The sequence below is a fragment of the Epinephelus fuscoguttatus genome, linkage group LG8 (genome assembly GCF_011397635.1).
Source record: "Epinephelus fuscoguttatus linkage group LG8, E.fuscoguttatus.final_Chr_v1".
NCBI lineage: Eukaryota > Metazoa > Chordata > Actinopteri > Perciformes > Serranidae > Epinephelus > Epinephelus fuscoguttatus.
The window spans coordinates 15,224,482-15,243,118 of NC_064759.1; the positions used below are offsets into that span (position 1 = coordinate 15,224,482).

Sequence of the window (18,637 nt, forward strand, 5' to 3'; positions counted from 1 at the left end):
AATGAATGACATTTATCCCCTCCTTTATAATTTATTTATTATTCTTAAATGAGTTCCACGTTGAATATCATTGTATTCATTTACAATGACAATAAAAGGAATTGAATTGAATTTGAGGGCTGAACTTTTGTTTGGTATGCATTTTTAATTTCTCCTACCTGTTTGGGATCAATAGTACCCAAAAAAACTAAACAAAATTAAAAAAAACTCAACATTATCAACAACAATTAAGTCCTAACGTCCTCAAATGAGTACTTCCTAATTAGCGTCTTGGCTTGTTAATGTTGCTAAAATTGGTCAAACTTGTTGCCATATTAAACTACAAACATTATTAATAATAAATAAACAAGTTTCAACCATATAATGTGATCAGGTTTTAAATCTTGTCCCTTTTGTGTCAGGATCGGCTGCAGACTGACTTGGCAGGGATGGCTGCCATCTTGTTTTTACATGGATTAGTGTATTGTGCTCTAACTACCACTAAATGGCACAAAAACGTGTCAATGAATGAGGACAACAGGTCAGTAAACCCAAAATGTGATGTCATCTTATGAAGATACAGGGTCTCAGGAAGATATACACAGAACATTCCCCTGGGTGCTCTCACTGTCATAGAACATCTTTCTCATTTCATTGTCTGTGGAGCAGCTCCAGACTTTACACTTGATGACATCACAAATTTGTTTAAGCTCTTTTTGGACTGTCTTAAGGTCCTCACACACCAAGCTGATGGTCGGCCATTGGTCACTGTCAACTGTCAGTGAGCATCCGATGCCCTAGTTGGCCCTTGTCAGTTTTTTAACGGCATCAGAGACGATGGTGGGTGTCATTTTGATAGGCAGCTCAGCTCAGTGCACAAGAAAAGAAATGGAAGTGAGGAAAGTAAACAAGCGGCTAAAGTCCATAGGATGAGATTGAAACAGACTTGTTGCATTAGCTAAGATTATGTCATAAACCGGTGGTTCCCAACTGGTGGGTCACGGGTCCATTCTGAATGGACCACAAGTGGCTAGCGTGTCAAGTTTGTATTAAACACAATTTATTTTCAAGTACATTGAATTTCCGGCACAAAGTTTGTATTTTGAAGAGCTGTTTCCTTCTGCACAATGAGTGACCAACAGACAGGTGCTTGACAGAGACAGCAAACTAGCTTGACAACATGGCCAATCTCAAGTATGGCGCTAAATATATTAAGCTGTGTTCACCTTGAACTAATGACTAAGGACAAATCTGGATCGCGTGGCTGGACCAATTGGGAACCACTGTTAGAAACCATTTAGTTCTTTTGCAGAAACAGTCCATAGTTGTTTGTGTTATCATTTGCTAGCACACGGTAAACATCCTTTGCTCTTTCAACACCGGATTGTTTATGTGCTGACTGGCTAACTAGCATCTCATATCCGTCCTGTTCTTCCTGTTACCCTTTTTGAATGATGAAAACAGACTACTGCCGCCTGATGGTATGGAGTTATTTCCTCTCATGCAGGCATAGAATGCATGTCCTAGTTGGCTGTTGGCTGTAATCTGTGTGGTGTGCTCAAGTGCAACTTTTTGGCCGAGACACAAGCAACGTGGGGTGAAGCAACAGTCGGCCTTCATTGCCACTAGTTCCTTGATTGTTGTTGGTGTGATGTGTCTGGGCCTTTAGACCACAGGAATGACGTATAGATTTTGGAAATGGGCGTTGCTCCCCTTTAAAAAGAAAAAGGACAAACTACAAGAAAGCGATAAAAGGCAAATGATGAAAGGTATTGACAGATTTATTAATAATTAACTACTATTTACTATTAACATTGTGAAGAAATTGGGCCATGTACAACATTTATTCACAAAAAACTTATTTTCTTATTAAACAAACTGCCAATGACAGTATCATTTAAACTAATATATTTAGGAATATTCCAAGGTCCATGTACAGCCTATTTGAATGTATAACATTTCTAGTATGTGGCACCATGGGATTACAACACAGTACTCATCTAACTGCATGTTCCCCATCAGCTCCTGGAGAACTCTAAAGTGCTAACACACCAAGCCCACAAACAGTGAGGCATTCACTCGCACACACACTTTCTTCTTCTGAAACATGCACACTGGTTTTTAATTAGAGAACTGCATCTCTTTAGAGTTAGTTATAGGTCCATTTTTTATTGTGTCCTCAGCTGATGTCTGCGCCTCTGCTGCTGAGCTGTGTTCCTTTAGAGACTTTTCATTGGCCTCAGCTGTTACGCTTTCATATTTTGCCTCACTACTCGAGATCTCTCCATCCCCTCCTCTCTCCATCCTTCCTTCTCTTAAGCTACTGGTGCTCACCTCGATTATGACAATCTCCTCTCCGTTTCCCAGCTGAAATATGCCCTCCATGGCTCCTCCACCCTCAGCAACCCTCCCGCCTGCAGCATTGCAACCTGCCCCTTCTTCCCCCATCATCCCCCCTTCACGTTCTATCAGTGCTATCATCTGCATACCCTCCTCAGCTTCCTGCTCCATCTTGGTCTCACCCCCTAGTTCAAACACGACCTCCTGCCCGTCAAGTGGCACCAAACTTTGGGTAGGGGTGCAGGAAAGCTGCAGGCTGGTGTCCTGCCCTTGGCTGAAGGTAGCACTGGATGGACCACTGTCCTGTGCCTCAGTGTGAAAATGTAGGACGTAAGACTCTCCCTGGCCACCCTCCTCTCCTGACTCTCTCTCCCCTTGCTTCTCTCCACCCCAGTCACGCAAAAGTGACATCATCCCTCCCTTATCTCCACCCTTTGCTCCTTCACCTTGACCATCTGTCTTGAACTGCAACACAAGTGATTTCCCCTCCCCACCCATCCCTCCATGCACAGCCTCTCCTGATGCGTCCCCTTCAAACTGTAACACGTATGACTGCCCATGCTCCTCCATATTCATCCCCTCCTTGGCCTGTCCTTCATTATCAAAACATAACACAAATTGTTTCCCCGTCATGCTCTCCTCTGTCCTTATTTGCCCCACTGTGGCATTGGGTTTCTGTTCCAGAGCAGCGGAGACAGGAGAAGAAACAGATGCTGTGGTTACTGTGGTAGCTGGTGTAACCATGGTAACAGTCGATGGCGGTCCTGAGGTGTCCACTGTGGGGGCTACAGTGGTGGAGGATGAGAGAATTGGGACAGCAGTGCAAGATGTTGACAAGGGAGAATGTGACACTGTGGATACAGATGATGACTCTGTGGTGTTGGCAGCAGTAACAGTCTGTGAGACACTCGTCACATTACAGTTTGTTACCAACGGAGCTCCACCTGCAGTCTGACTGACAGGAGCCGCTGCACACTTCTGAAGAGTAGCTTTTGGTTTGCGTCCTCGTCTGCCCCGAGCAGTTCGTGTGCTTTTCCCCAATATGGGCTTGGTCAGAAGGGAGTTGGCTGAGAGAGTGCGTGTTGGCGTGGCAACAGGAGTGTTTGCATTATTATTGTTGGTGATTATAAACCTGGTCTGCTGTTGTTGCTGTGATATGGTCGGAAACTGGGATATCTGAGTCTGTGTTTGGTTAAGGACGGGCTGGAGAGCTTGGATAGTCTGAAGCACGGGGAGGGTCTGAGGCTCCGGAGCTGGTGGAGGGTTGTTTGCCGCGGGGACGAGAATCAAGCTGGACTGGTTGCCGTTGTTGGAGGGGCACTGTAGAAGGAGGAAGTTCTGGGGCTGAGACGGAGGTGGTGGTGGTGGAGGAGGAGGAGGAGGAGGAGGAGGGGCTGGTGCGGGGGATGACAGAGGAATGAGCTGCAGGCCGCTGGCTGTCTGAATCATAAAGTAGTTCTGGGAGGTGTTGGGGGGGATGTTAAGTGTTGGCTGGGACACAATCAGGCTGCCATGGTTTCCTGAGGTTTCCAAGGTGATGGGGTTGAGCAGGGTAGTGGTAGTTGTTACTCCCCCAACACTGGCTTTCACAGCAACTCCATCTTTACCTCCACCACCGGGACAGGGCAGGGGAACCCCACTGCCATGGGTGCGGATGTGCCTCTGCAGGTAGGAGTGCATGACGAACTCCTTAGCACAGTACGGGCATTTGAAGTCCTTGCTTGAGGAGTGTGTGCGCAGGTGGAGCTGGAGGTTGGAGGAGTGTGTAAAGCTTTTATTGCAGTGTGTGCACTGAAAGGGTCTCTCACCAGAATGGGTGCGTTCATGCTGCTCACAGACAAAGAAGACACAGAGAAAACAGTTGATGAGATAAAAGCAGATCTATCCAAACATGAGGTCATAGCTAGGTGTGTACCGGCTGTGCTCACCTGTTTGAGGTTTGATGTCTGGGAGAAAGACTTTGAGCAGATGGAGCAGGTATGAGGTCGCAGTCCAGAGTGCATCTGACTGTGTCTACGCAGGCAGCTGGTGTTCTTGAAAGACTTGCCACACTCCTTACACACGTACGGCCTCTCGCCTGTGTGCTGCCGCAGGTGGTACTGATAGTGAGAGCTCCATTTGAAGGTGAGAGGGCAGTGAGGGCACTGGAAGGCCCGAACACCTGTGTGTACCTGGGTGAAGTCAAAGTGGAGAAAAAAAGGTTTTTTTTAGTGATCTATCATGTTTACTGTACAAACTCCTAAAAAGGTTACAATTATTAGGACGACATATGAACGCAGCTCAGATCTGATTGGCTAAAAATTGGATTTTTGTGTCCACGCTACTCTGAAAAAAATCAGTTCTGTGTCACATGAGGGCAAAAAATTGGATTTTAGCCACATTTGCTTTTAATGTGAACGCAGCCTAAGTGTCTGCTGGACAATCGTTCATTGTAGTGGTAACAATTAGGAATGCACCATTCCCATTGTTCCCATTTTATGTTTTTCCTCCCCCATAAGACCTCAGTGCAGCCTCAGAGTGGTCACCAGCAAACATCAAAATGTGTGAACGATGCAATGAACTGTTACAACCCAAGTGTTCTGAAAAACAGCCGCTTAGTCACATAAAGTTTTAACTACAGAGTGTGTTACTGCTTTGAAGGGATTTTTTATTGCTTTTTGGATTTGTCTGTTGCAGATTTCATTCATCTGCGAGTGTGTGAACCAAACGAGACAGCTGCAGTCGCTGTTAACTAGAGAAATCTTAAATTATACGGTGACATAAATGATAAAATTTGATGAATCATTTGGAAAACATAACTTGTGTGTGTACATTTCTTGCAAACAGAACCGTACCCTCTGATGGATTGAAAGCAGAGACGACCTCTTGAAGCTCTTTCCACACTCGGTGCAGCGGTAGGGCCTTTCCCCAGTGTGATCCCTCATGTGGTACTTCAGGCCTGATGAACCTTTGAAGGCTTTTCCGCACTCTGAGCAGCGGTATGGCCTCTCTGTATCAAAGTGTGGGAAAAGAGGGTCACATTTGTTACAATTAAAACTAAAAATTACACATGATACAGTTAAAACTGTTAGAAGTCGAGCAACCATTATAGTAATTATCACAGTGAAGAATGGCCTTTGAAGCATTCAATTATTTTGAGGGAAAAGAAAGATAAAATCAAGCTACCTGGTTGCAATAAATATTTAAACGACCAATTTGATTTCTCCTGGCTAGCTTTGCATTAAGACAATTGCAGTGCAGGAGGAGAGCACATTATTCCAAAACACATGAACAGATGGCCTGGCTCACACTCCCTATTGTATAGTCAAATCTCCACTGTCTCCATCCATGTTTTGTTTCTGCTCTGCTATGAAAAATGTCTTTACCTCCTGCAGGAGTGCTCTTGCTCGCTCCCGTCTTTTTGGGGGCTTTGGTCGGTTTTGCCGGTTGCTCCTCCTGCTCCTCACCGACGGCGATGATATCGACGTGGATCTCCCTCTGGCCTTCCTGCTGCTTGTCAGCCTGGCTGGGAGAGGAGGGGAGGGGGAGCGACAGGGAAAGGGAAGGAGGGCACACTATCTCGGCCTCTGCTTCAGCCAGGAGACGTTGCTCGGGCGTGTGGGAGTGTTGGTGGGTGAGGAGTGAGGAGAGAAGGGGGAAGGAGCGGTCGCAGGCGGAGCAGCTGAACTGGGAGCGGGACTGTGATGAGAGAGAGTGCATCTGGACAAACAAAAGGGGAACACAGGAAGCAAAGATTATTTTAAGATTAATACATCCAAATGCAATACATCATCCTCAGTGCTGGAATTTGCATACAGTGTTTGCAGAGGAGCAATTACAACAGTGATTCTCACCAGTGACACATGTCTATTGAGGCCACCACTGGTCTTGAAGGTCTTATTGCAGTAGCCACATGACAGCCCTGCCCATGTGGTTCTGGCCTCTGGCTGAACGGTCTCGGAGCTCTGAGTCACCTCGGTGAAGCTCTGCAGCAGGTCAAACTGGGCCTGGGTGGTGCCCACATTCTGAGGACAAACCAAAGGAAGTAATACATATAAATAACACATATCTTCAGATCAAACACAAACACTTCAGAGGGCGGGCGGGTATTTTTAGATCAATTGAATTATGAGGACAACTGTGTGTTTGTCTTGACCTTAAAGAGCATGGTCAGTCTTTTCCATACCACATTACAAACAGTCAATACACTGGATATCATACAACTTAGTCTGTGACCTGCCATTGTGTTTGACTGTTTATTTAGCCTGACGTGTTTATGACGTGTTTATGATGTGTTGTTTTCCCTAAACCACTCATTGGCAAGTGGTGTATCCATCATGCTAACGTGGTTTTCAGTACACACAGAGCTGCAGTAGCTGTCGCAAGGAGCATTAGTTTGTCCAGGATGTTCTCATACACTGTTCGTACATTACCTACGAGAAGTAATGCGCCAGAATTAATATATAACGACACGTAATTATGAGCCAGTTGGGAAGGCTGCAATCTTGTGACCAATGCGCTGACATGAGTAAAGAAGGAAGTAGTATAAAGGGCAAAAGTTCTTGCGAGGAGGCATGCTGGGGTGGTGGATAGGTCAAACAACACAGGACTTTCACCCAGGTGGCCGGTGTTCGTGTCCCATGTTCAACCAAGTAATTTTACTTTTACATAACTTCACTTTTTTGAATTGAACCCAAGTGACTTTACTTCCCTAAACCTTACCTACGGAATTTTATTTTCCCAAACTTAACCTACGTAACTTTACGTTAAGTATGTAACCTTATGTTAAGTACGTAACTTGACAACGCCATTTGTGGGGCGCTAATTCGTTAGATATCATACAAACTGGTGTATAAGGATACGTTGGCTTGTCACATTAATCAAATGAATATGCCGATCTTTATTGTAATTTTCCATCCCATCAACTAACTTATAATTGTCTAATTGTTCCTCGAACCAAGGGAGACAGCTGTCAATGAGCAAAACACCTGACCAACTTGAATTGCTTAACAAATCCAAGATGTGGGCTGTGATTCATACATACAACCCTCCATGACCTGATTTAGATTTCTCATGTTCAGCAATAATGACACTATCGATACTACTTTCTCATTGTCTTCTCTCAAAAAGCAGGTTGACATTAACACTGCTGCAGTGCCTCCATAGCCCCACCTCCATTCTCTAACTTCTAGCACTGTCTTCTCGTCATTCGTCTTATTCGCTCCAGTTGCATATATGCTTTAGCAGCACTTTTTGTTTTATCTTGTAACTTGTAATTTTAACTTGTAAAAAAGTTTTTCAATTATTGTTAATGTTTCCTGAAGTCATTCTGCTGTTCTCTGCTACTAACCAAGAAAAGTTGCTGTTGTCAGTGTCAGTTTTTCGCTGTGGTATCGATAAATTTCAAGGTATTGTATCAAAGTTTGAAATTCCACTATTGTGACAACACTACTTTGCTTTCATGGTGGAGAGGTTTTATTCTTCTCTTCTCACATTAATCTATTTGATCGAATCACTCACTGTGTTGCTGCCATCTGCTCCCTCCGTCAGTCCTAGAAGCACCTCTGTTGTGTGTCCATTTTCAGCCACTGTGGTCGTCTCCACCACCTCCTCAAAATCAGCCAGCAGGTGACCAGCTCCCACCAGCCCGTCCCCAACCTCCATTGTTGCCCCAGGCCCCGCCTCTGCACCGGCCCCATGTCCCGCTGGAGCCATGTGGATGGACTGGTGCTCCTCTAGCTCTGTCCGTGTGGCAAAGGTGTGGGTGCAGCTGCCACAGCTGTACAGCAGCACACTGGCCCCGGTGTCTGTGCTCAGGTGAACCTCTGTCCCGATGGCCCTCGACGTACACACATCCTCCCCAGAAGAGGTGAGGGTGAGCTGGGGGAGAAGGCTTTGATTCTGCCCGGACGAGGTGGTCGACAGGAACACTTCTTCCATCCCCACTCCCACTCCATCGCTCCCCTCCTGGCTCACAAATCCCACCATCTCCGTCAACATGGACGATGTCACTTCCTCTGTGCCCACCACCACCTCCACGACCTCATTTCCCTTCCTTGCTTCTTCCCCCCTCTTCCCTTCCTTCCCTCCTGCGTTGAGGTTGGAGTGTGAGTTCTTGTGCAGGGCCAGGTTGGACGAGTGTGTGAAGCTCCGCCCACACTCGCCACAGATGTACGGCCTCTCACCTGTGTGTATCCTCATGTGCTGCCTCAGGTTGGTGGACTGAGTGAAGGATTTGTTACAGACCGAGCAGGTGTAAGGCTTGAGACCAAGGTGGACATTCTTATGTCGCCGCAGACTGCTTGAGTTCTTAAAGGCCTTGGGGCAAGTGTCACAGGGGTACGGACACTCTCCAGTATGCTGGCGCAGGTGATACTGGTAATGAGAGCTCCATTTAAAGGTCAGAGGGCAATAGGGGCACAAAAAGGTACGCACTCCAGTGTGGACGCTCTGATGGACCTGGAGATAGAGAGAGATGGAGATGTGAAATCTCTTGCTGGTTCATAAGGGACTGTTTGTTATTTATAACAGGGGAGGGGTGGTGCAAAAGAGGGAAGGCATGTCAAATCATTTTTTAGTGACTGTGGAGGGACTAATATTTTTTTATTTTGGCTTACAGGAGGGAAATCCACCTTTTTTTATTCATTTTAAAAACCATATGAACCCCAAAACTTGCTGGTGGGTTTGAAAAACTTTTTTTTTTCTTTAAAAATTGTTAAAAATTACACAGTTTATCATGACAAGAAACTGTAAAAACAGAATACATTGTCAGATTTTCAAATTTCCAGCTTTCCCTGAACTAATCATGAGCAATGAACGCTTACACCAGGTAACATAACTAAATCTAAGCTTAAAATAGTGATATTTAATCAGAATCACTTCATCATACATGTCTCAATAGAGAAAAATCAAGGGTTCCTTTTTAACTCTAGGATTTTGTTTTCAACTTCAATCAGCAAAGAATACAATAAAAGGATAGGATAAAATATTATAATGGATGCCGTGCCCAGTTACTGATATTATTCTGGCTGCTGCTGCCACAGTTGTGTGTGTTACGCTAAGATTTATTCTGAAAAATGGTCGTTATACACATGTTGCTAATGCCTGTGGTGTGTGCGCTATGATGTAAGTGTATGTGCCTTTGTAAGCTTATTAAATGTTGGTTTTGTTTGGTAGGACTAATGACAGGTGGCTGTCATGCACCCATATTCTGCTGAAGTGCACAGACAGCTTGTGCGATGATGCAATTTGAAAGGAGGATTCGCATTTTGCATAATAAATTAGCTGTTTCTTTTAGTGATGACTCTCCCTCCCTCCTTGCTGTATATTTGGTGTAAACAGAAAAAATATGGTTATTGATGGGGGAAGGAGGACTGTGTTTTTTCCTCAAGTCACTCAGGGAGGCTCAAGGAAAAACATTTGTAGCTCAGAGAGTCACACCCCAGCCACCTTGCTCCTCTGACAAACAACAAACACTCCCTGAGTATTTGTTCATCCCAGACACGTCTCCCTTGTTTACGCAATGACTTTGTTTGACATCTCACCTGGAGCAGAGAGGAGCGCTTGAAGGCTTTGCCACAGTCCTGACATTTGTAAGGCTTCTCCCCTGAGTGAGACCTGCGAAAGGAAAGTAACAATTCAGAAAGACAGCACCATTGATGATATATATGTTATCACAGGTGTGACACATGATATAGAAATACATTACAGCACTTTCTGCTTTGATATGCTGTACAGACTGGCACCAGCTGTTCTTATTAAAGGTATGGATTATGGATTTTAGATATAGTCCGCACACTACATTCCCATTCTCCCATTCACTTCAATACATTAAGTATTAACAGCTTCAGGACACTATTGTTAGAGTGTTACAGTTATAAGCGTAGTAAAGAGGATGGTGTTATGGGTACCGTTGGTGGTAGAGCAGAGCAGAGGAGCCCTTGAAGGCCTTGGGGCAGAGGGTGCAGCGGTACGGTCTCTCATTGTTGTGACTCCGCTGGTGGTGGGTCAGCCTGGACGACCACCTGAAGCTCTTCCCACAGTCCATACACTGGAAGGGATGGTCCGACTGCTCGGGCTGCTGAGGCGGGCCCGACACGGACGACGTCACCATGTCCAGAACCACCTCCTCCCCACCCTCTACTACCTCCTTATGCCCCTCCACCAGCTCCCCTCTGTCCCTCTCGTCCTCGCCATCCTCTCCCGAACCAAGAAGGGACGGGAAGGGAGAGAGGGAGGCGGTGGACTGAGGCGGTAAGAGTTCTGCTTGGACCACTAAGGCCACTGAGTTAGCCATCACCAGAGCAAGCTGGGTAGCAGATGAGGGTGTTACCTTGGCAGCTGGATCAGTTTTGGTGCAGGATCATGGTTTTTTCTTTCACCTTTCCTTCATTCATGTTTTCTTTCATAAATTCTTTCCCTGTCAGCCACTGGAAACACCAGCTGTCATCCCAAAGTAGACAGCTCAGGACAGCTCTGACATAAAGTGAAATGGAAATAAATAGTGTTATAACTTGGTAACTCCTGGTGAGCGTGCCCCCTTTAAATTCCACCCCCGCCCTCCCTCTCTGTCTGAGGCTCGTCCCCCCTCCCTGCTGTCTTTCCTCTGGCAGTCAGTCCGTTTCTGTCTGTCCCCGCAGTGCGGTGCCTGCTAGCAATACACACACAGTGGCTACAGCTAGGTTACACACCAAGCTACTGTACAACTGTATCTTACTGTAACCGGTCAGCTGTGCAAGCCGACAGACAACCTGCAGACACAATATCAGTTTTCACAGTATCAACACAAACAGCTACTGGCCTTCATTTAAAGCTAATCTAGCCTCCGTCAGTGCGGAATAGCGTCGTTAAACTGCTCGATAAGGATGTGCATGAATACAGGCTGTAGCGGTACTCACCGGACATCTTTAACTCATCTTAAAGCTATAATGTTGATATTATGAAAAGGAACTGGGTACCGCAGTGCTAATCCACACAACCTTAACAATAAACACAGCGCAGACTAACAGCAGTTCTCCACCCGATGCCGCCTTCTAAGAACGGCGACTGCGATTGGCTGCCTGCTACAATAGACGCGCTACTCCCATTGGTTGAGGGCTTCAACAGACAGATTGACGTCTTAAAATTTGTCTTTAAAATATTTTTAACGTCCAAATTTGACGGAAATTACTTACCAGTGTCGTTTTTACACTTCTCTACCTTCAAAAATATTTTTTAAAAATGTATTCAAAACTAATATGTATCCGTTCTAGTCTAACTCTGACGCACAGACTTCTGGGTAATGTAGTAGCGGTGTGTGTCTGCCCAAACTACCATCTGTCACAGTTTAAACCGCAGGCTGGCAGTGTTTGGGGGTAAGTAAATAGCCTGTATTTAATTAAATGACAAAATAAATGTAGGTAATTGTAATAAGCTGGACTTACTGAGAAAAAATATGTTATTAAATGGCAGTTACTAATCAAAAATGGTGGTGATAAAGGTGTTACATCCAGATATATTATATATAGTAAAAGGTTTATACGTAGAATATAACATCATTTTGATGCTTTGCATGTTTGCACCATGCAGGAATGGCATCTTTTGGCATAGCCTATTTACAGACATTTTAAAGCTTTTTGTCCAGTTGAAAACATTTGTTAGAAAAGTTATTATAAACCAATCAGATGTAATAAGTGACATTACTTTGAGAATTAATAAAATTAGGTATGTTACGTATTACATTTCAAAAGTAACCTTAACTGCTTTACAAAATCTTTTGTCCCCTTGTCCATTAAAGTCTTAAATGGGAAGCTAACTGTATCTTAACCGTACACTATGCATGTGTAGGTATGTGTGTGTGTATCTGTGTATGTAAAACTATGTAAAACAGATGTGTGGTGCAATGGGCAGCGTGCAATTTGATGGCTGATGGCAGTCTGTTGGATTGTGAATAGCGACAGCTCTGTGTTTGGACTGTACAGATATAGGAACTGTATCTACGTTTTTTTGTATCGTTTAACAGCAGGTACTGCATGTATCCGAGACAAATTTTCTTCAGGACACCACAGTCTATCTTATCTTATCTTATCTTGAACAGCACAAGTTAGGTTATTAAAGATATACTCAAATCCATTGTGCACATTCTTTAGTATTTATTTCACCAAGGCACATATTTCACATTGAGGCCAATCAGTGTGTGGAAGAGGCATCTTGATGTTACAACAATAATTTAAACAGGATGGTGTAATAATAATAATAATAATAATAATTATAGTAAATAAGAATAAAAATTGTATAAAAGTACAAAAAGATAGGAGACTTGCTCCACTGCAGCACAAAATAAATAGTTCCACCAAGTTACTTAAATAAATAGTCAATACTGTAACAAATACTAGAATAAGAATGAACCAAAAAATAATAGTGATAAAGTTGGTAAAGTAATCTACATTATATTGTAGAAAACAACATAATACACAAAGCACTGTATACAACAAATTTACATTCTTGTACACTTATGTACACCTGTACAGAACATAGTGTCACAATACATAGTATTTTAAGGCTTTGGGTGTTTAACCAACAACAACAAACTTTTCTACCCCCAAAGCACAGGTTCAAAATCAGCCATCTCACTCATCCAAGAGGCTAATCCTAACAAGTTTGTGCAAAGAATCTAATCAGGTCCATCAGTGCTCAGCAACAGGGCACATTCATACAACTTTACCACAATGTTAAATATGCCTCCTCATGCAGAACGTGAGAAACAGGCAACGACACCAGAGACTCTGCCTGCGGTACAAAGAAAGTATTCACTTCTCGTCGGCTACCATTTTGACATTTTCAGATAAATTAATTTCTATTGAATCATTAAGACGTGGCACGTTTAACACGGTTAGAAGACGACATTAACTTCTTCTAACTGTAATGGCACTGTAAGTGAGAGATAGTGAAACCCTTGGCTGTCCCATATGTATGCTACATCTACTGGAAGAATTATAGGCTGAAGAAATGCACAAAGTAGATTAAATCAAACAAAAGTCAGGAAGTGCTACTGTGTTTTTTTTTTTTTTTTCTTGAGGAATCAGTGAGAGACAAGACAAAAAAGATAGATTACAGAGACGTGGGCAATTAAATTCACGTTAAAACAGAAAAATAAAGATGAGAGTGACACATTACAACTTCAAATAAATAAAATTAAATAAATTACCAACAGTTAATAAATAAATAAATACATAAATAACATGAACAAGGCCTTTAGGAGAGAGTTTTGGGGATCGTGACATCGTAGTTGAACTGGCAGGAGTCTTGATGGTTGTGACTGGCTGCAGTGTATCGTGCATCCTTATTGGCTCTGATGGAAAAACATTCTTCAACACAGAAGTCATTGGTTGATGTTTGGGCCTCTTAAGGGATGCTATTAACTACGGTGCACACTGACGCGGTCCTAATTCCCCTTTGGCTGAGGTGGGACTCCGTGTGTCCTCACCGACTCTGCAGCCATGTGGTTGAAAGGAGAGGAACGAATGGATCGTCATTGCACTGCAGAGACTTTGGGCTTGAGGCTGATGAATGCTCTGTACGCCCAGTCACAGAAGAGCTTGAAGTGTTGAAGAAGCTCGTGGCTGGATTGCAAGACGTCAAACTGATAGGGGAGGTGAGGGGGGAGGGAGGGGGTCGCCTGAGTCAGCCTCGGCGCTTCAACTCTCAACATCTGTAGGAGAGAAGACAAACAGATTAGAAAAACAGGCGATCATAGAGAACATTTAAAGGTCCGGTTTGGAGGATTTAGTGGCATCTTGCAGTGAGGTTGCAGAACTGAAACGTCTGCTGCGTGCCAAGTGCGTATGAGAGCTACAGGGGCTGATGCAAAAACTAGAGCCAGAGTTTGATTTGTCACACACTGGCTCTAGATAGGAGACGTCAAACATGTGGGAGAGAAGCTGCTTCATTTGATATAAACGGCTCATTCTGAGGTAAGGGAAACACAATGATTCTTATTTTCGGGTGATTATACATTAATGAAAACATAGTTATGAAATGAAACACCATTTCCGCAAATAGATGCCCTTAAATTCTCTGCATTGGACCTTTCAAAGTGTTAGCAAACTGTTAGAACACGGCACAATCTCCTGTTAAAACTTACATAGTTAGATTTAAAATCAAACACCGAAGACGACTGAGATTAAAAAAGGGGGAATTCGGTTCGTTACCTGACGGTGCAGCAGATTGATGAGAGATTTCATTTCTCTGATCATCTCCACCAGCTTTGGCAGTGCAGGGTGGTGGTGCTTCTTTGAAACCTTGTTGAGCCACTCAAAGTGGTGCTCATACAGCTTCAGGTCAGCGTGCAGCTGAGAGAGTGTGGGCTTCAGCTGGAAACAACACAGACATACTTAGAGACTTAGCATGGGTGTGGCAACGTGTAACTGTGTTCAGACAAGCCCCCTCTCCTTTCACGAGCACGCACACACACAGTGTCACACACAAATACACTATCAGAGCATTACCTCAAGATTGTTGAGGTCATTGGCTGATCTGTTGCTCATTTCTGGCAGAGAGCTGAACCTGTGGGGCTCCACGTCTGAGGCAAATGCATGCTCCCTCTGAAAGAGAAAACGAGACACAGAGCAGCCCGTTAGTAATTTGCATCAGCGCAATTTTACTCATCCTGAGACAAGTCACGGCAGCATGAGGAAAGTATTAGTGTAGCACCTCGATTGGATGACTGTTTTCTGTGCTTAGAGACAGTAGCTCTCACTGAGGGGAGTGTGGTTGATCGGGTCAGTGTGAGTTCACCCACATTCAGCCTCCCCAAATGTCAACAATAAGAGCAAATGACCTGAACCCACAGGATGTTTTCTACAGGGAGCGAGGATAACAACATATGCAGTGACTAAGAAAGCTCCAAGTGGGACAGACAACACAGGGCTGTAGGGAAACTCCAGGGTCACAGCTATAAAAAGAGGGAATGACGCAGTACCACTGCCCAGCTAGAGTTGTGTTGTAAACTCTGTCCAGGCAGCGGATGAAGTGCTCACTGTGGCCACCAGAGGGGGATAAACACCCTGACTGCAGGTTTACAGAGCTCCACCTTACAAAGGCAGCTGTGCTCATCAGTAGTACAATTCAGTATTAAACATGATTCAGTAATGAATGGGGAGAAATGGAGATGACTGATGTGGCATGCGTCATTTCCAATCAGTGGAGGAACATAACAACATTAGGATGATGAGTGCTGAGAAATGTTTTGTGTAAACAGGTAGTGTGTGCTTAATGCTTCCTTAACCTGTTACACAGTGTGTTCCTCGCTCCACTGAGTTGTTTGTGTTGATGTTTTCGGTGATGAATGTGCCGCTTTGTCTCGCATGTCTCTCCATCAGCCTTTCGTAAGAGCTCACTTATGTTTGTGTTCCAATGTTTTGTCTCTGTCGCTTTTGTCCCCCTTCCATCCCTCGCTTCCCTACCTTCTCCCCCTCTCCCTCTCTGCCTCGCCGTGTCTCATAACCAGGTGCACAAGCACGTGCAACATCCCGCGCACATGTGCATGCATGCACACACATATACCGCTGGCTTGTCATCTATTTGGCTCTCTGATCTCTTCATCTCTTGTGGTTTTTTTGCTCCATCTTTCTCAGCCTTTAATTCTCCCTCTTATCCTCCTCTTCTTGCTCTCTCCATCACAGATCATGACCTCACCCGACAGAACTTAGCATCCAACCTCTTTCTTCCTGAATGCAAATACTGGAATGTGATAAATCTTTTTTTTGATTTTTATCAAGTCACTTTGCTGTGGCGACCAAAAGCAAAACACTAAACACCGCACCTACACAACCAGGACTATTTACAGAACCCTCAATGCACACACACACACAGAGCCACAAAAATGCATACGCACAGATGCATGCACACATGTACACACTTGCACCCATACAATATGCATGCAAACACACACAGACTCGCTCACACAGACACACACTGTGCATCGGAAAACTTATATAGACTTATGTGCACACACACACACACACACACACATAGAGACATTTCTCTCCCTTTAAAGCATCAGTTTCATTGCTTTTTTGCAGGGACTTTCCACGGATTCCCGTTCTATTTATCTTTCCTAACTTTGTCCTCTCTTTAGTGGAATGCCACACAATAAGGAAAGAAATTTAAAATAAATCTTCCATGTTACTGAACACTGTCTAATACTGTCCCCATCACCCTTTGATGATGCTAGTTTGCTCACATCTGGACCCCAGGTTACAGACTACTGCTACACAATGGCCTGTAACACACACACATACAGCACACACACACTTTCTGAACCCTATCTACCAGCCAAGACTAGAGAGAGTATGTGGCTATTTTTGATTTTATCCCCTGAACAAAAGAGTCGAAAGATTTGCATGATGCAAAAATAGACTCTTGATCAGTCATGTGTAACCAGAGATCCACAGATATGATCCCGCTTTCTTTTCACCTGTTAAAACACGGTGTTGATACACAATCACCAGCTGGAGCCAAAACTTGGCCGAGTTCTCACATCTGATTTTCCTACCCCGCTTGTCACTGTCAACAAAATAAGATTTCGAGCCAGCGTTGTCAGTACGGTGCACATTTCACAGGGGAAAAAAAAAGAAAACTCCATCCTCACTTCCACAGTCTAGCCGCAGAACATAAACATGTTTCTATGTAAACAGGCGTGTGATATACTTTGCTGTCATGTCACAGATGGTATGCTCAGCACTTTGGCTTTAGTCGCAGGTACAGTGTTGAGATGTAGTCCTAGACTTTACGTTTGCTTTCTCTGTCCCTTTAAACACCATCACTGTAAATGATTATTCCTCTTAATGCCATAACACTTAATATTAACTTCATTTCACCTTTGTTGGACTGGATAAAAGAGCTGTACAGGCCACCAATCTTCCTGGTACTGCCACCAGTCAGGTGACCAGGCAGACCAGGAGGTTGCTGAGTCAGACCTCCCCAACCTACTGAATCCAGTGTGGATTAAAAGTGAGATCACTCAGTCAAATCTCCCCTGAGGCTTTTTGCTGCCCTGATCTAAAGCATGCAGCCAGTCTGTCATCACTGAAAGCGGCTTAAGCCAAGCGGAAGTCCTGAGCAAACCCTAGTAAAGTTTCCACAACAGTGCATGTTGCAAAGTTGGTGCTGTTACCTAAACTCAAAAGGTGACATAGAAAATCCAATTAGGGAAAGATCAATCAAGACAGCATCCTCATCCACATCCACTCTCATTCAATTAGCACAGGGGGGCTCATTAGCCCTCTCCTCCAATCAATGGCTGTGATTTGCAATCACCATGACGTCATGTGCACTTACCAGCAGTTCTTGGGTGAGCTTCATTAGATTTTTGGTCTGATTGGACAGTTTATCCATGTCAGTGGGCCGCCGCTGCGGTACCGGGGAGGCAGACGTGAAGACAGGCAGCTGGGCCAATAGCAGCGAGAAGAGGAGCGATGAGGAGGAGTCGAGCAGCACTGTAAAGAGGGGGGGACGAACAAAACGGAAGCAATTAGTGGAGAGGCGCTGTCATCTTGCCATAATGATAATGACCTCAGGCCACGGCTGTCAGCTCCAGGGGAAGATATTGCACCATAATATAAACAATAGCTCCAGACTTGGCAGAGGAATCCTCAAGAGCTTCAGTGTCAGAGTCATGTTTTCACAGGCTGAATGCAAATCATTAAATCATTAAAATAAAAAAAAGCTTTGACACTGAATATGACCATCACTCCTTCACCATAAGCAACTGCAATGAATGCTGCTGATTGTCACACCTGCAACTGGATAGGTACGTGAGTTGGTGGTATAAATTATAAAGAGCCAGCCAAGTCAACTCTTGTAACAGTAGGCTCATTCATTCTTTGCCTTTCAAGTTCAAATACAAGGTAGACTAAGTATTAAAAGGGAACCGCAGTGGTGTTGAAATGATGAATGCTTGATAATTACAGGTGAACCACAAGAATCAGAGCCAAAATAACACTGCAGGAGCATCTGAGCTCTCTGACCTAGTGTAACTCCTCACGAGGCAGGATAAAGTTGCCCTAAATTACATTTTTTAAAAGTTTAATCTAAGGATAAATTGTTAAATTAAGCATAAAATAGCTGTCACATTCACATAGAGCAAAACTGTGTAAGAGCATGAACATCCAAAGCAAAACACACTTACATTTCATATTTGGTTCGGATCCAAGGGGGGTTGGTAACCCAGCAAGGCAACGGTAGATAAATAAATAAATAGACAAAATTAATAAATAAATTCAACTCCGGAAATTGTCACGTGCTCCGGTTTCTTCTTCGCACTCTCTTCAGCAGTCAGAGTGAGGAGGAAAGTTGTCAG

At 44.1% G+C, this 18,637-nt stretch overlaps 2 protein-coding genes across 3 annotated transcripts; both read right to left on the reverse strand.

The window, feature by feature from the left end:
- Positions 1 to 1,756: 1,756 nt before the first annotated feature.
- Positions 1,757 to 11,320, reverse strand: znf628 (zinc finger protein 628). Of its 2 annotated transcripts, XM_049583568.1 has the most exons (9): positions 11,196 to 11,320; positions 10,209 to 10,773; positions 9,843 to 9,915; positions 7,819 to 8,757; positions 6,153 to 6,323; positions 5,685 to 6,018; positions 5,154 to 5,308; positions 4,248 to 4,490; positions 1,757 to 4,146 (listed from the first exon to the last, which is right to left on the reverse strand). In XM_049583568.1, the coding sequence occupies exons 2-9, from the start codon at positions 10,592 to 10,594 to the stop codon at positions 2,101 to 2,103; spliced, it is 4,347 nt and encodes a 1,448-aa protein (XP_049439525.1). In that variant the 5' UTR covers positions 10,595 to 10,773; positions 11,196 to 11,320; the 3' UTR covers positions 1,757 to 2,100. The 2 variants fall into 2 exon arrangements, with proteins under 2 accessions (XP_049439525.1, XP_049439524.1); XM_049583567.1 differs by having other exon boundaries at positions 10,209 to 11,316.
- A 1,112-nt stretch (positions 11,321 to 12,432) lies between these two features.
- Positions 12,433 to 18,607, reverse strand: il11a (interleukin 11a). The gene is made up of 5 exons (XM_049583721.1): positions 18,467 to 18,607; positions 17,617 to 17,774; positions 14,784 to 14,879; positions 14,487 to 14,648; positions 12,433 to 13,987 (listed from the first exon to the last, which is right to left on the reverse strand). The coding sequence occupies exons 1-5, from the start codon at positions 18,471 to 18,473 to the stop codon at positions 13,808 to 13,810; spliced, it is 603 nt and encodes a 200-aa protein (XP_049439678.1). The 5' UTR covers positions 18,474 to 18,607; the 3' UTR covers positions 12,433 to 13,807.
- Between the last annotated feature and the right edge of the window lie 30 nt (positions 18,608 to 18,637).

What these genes read in the sequence shown, in the direction of transcription:
- znf628 (XM_049583568.1), bottom strand. Translation starts at nt 10,594, where the DNA reads ATGGCTAACTCAGTGGCCTTAGTGGTCCAAGCAGAACTCTTACCGCCT. An exon ending in GCTCTGCTCTACCACCAACG is followed by an intron (nt 9,916 to 10,208) that starts GTACCCATAACA and finishes TTCCTTTCGCAG; the next exon opens with GTCTCACTCAGGGGAGAAGC. An exon ending in AGCGCTCCTCTCTGCTCCAG is followed by an intron (nt 8,758 to 9,842) that starts GTGAGATGTCAA and finishes CTCTATCTCCAG; the next exon opens with GTCCATCAGAGCGTCCACAC.
- il11a (XM_049583721.1), bottom strand. An exon ending in AGCTCACCCAAGAACTGCTG is followed by an intron (nt 14,880 to 17,616) that starts GTAAGTGCACAT and finishes TTTCTCTTTCAG; the next exon opens with AGGGAGCATGCATTTGCCTC. An exon ending in ATGACCTCAACAATCTTGAG is followed by an intron (nt 14,649 to 14,783) that starts GTAATGCTCTGA and finishes TGTTGTTTCCAG; the next exon opens with CTGAAGCCCACACTCTCTCA.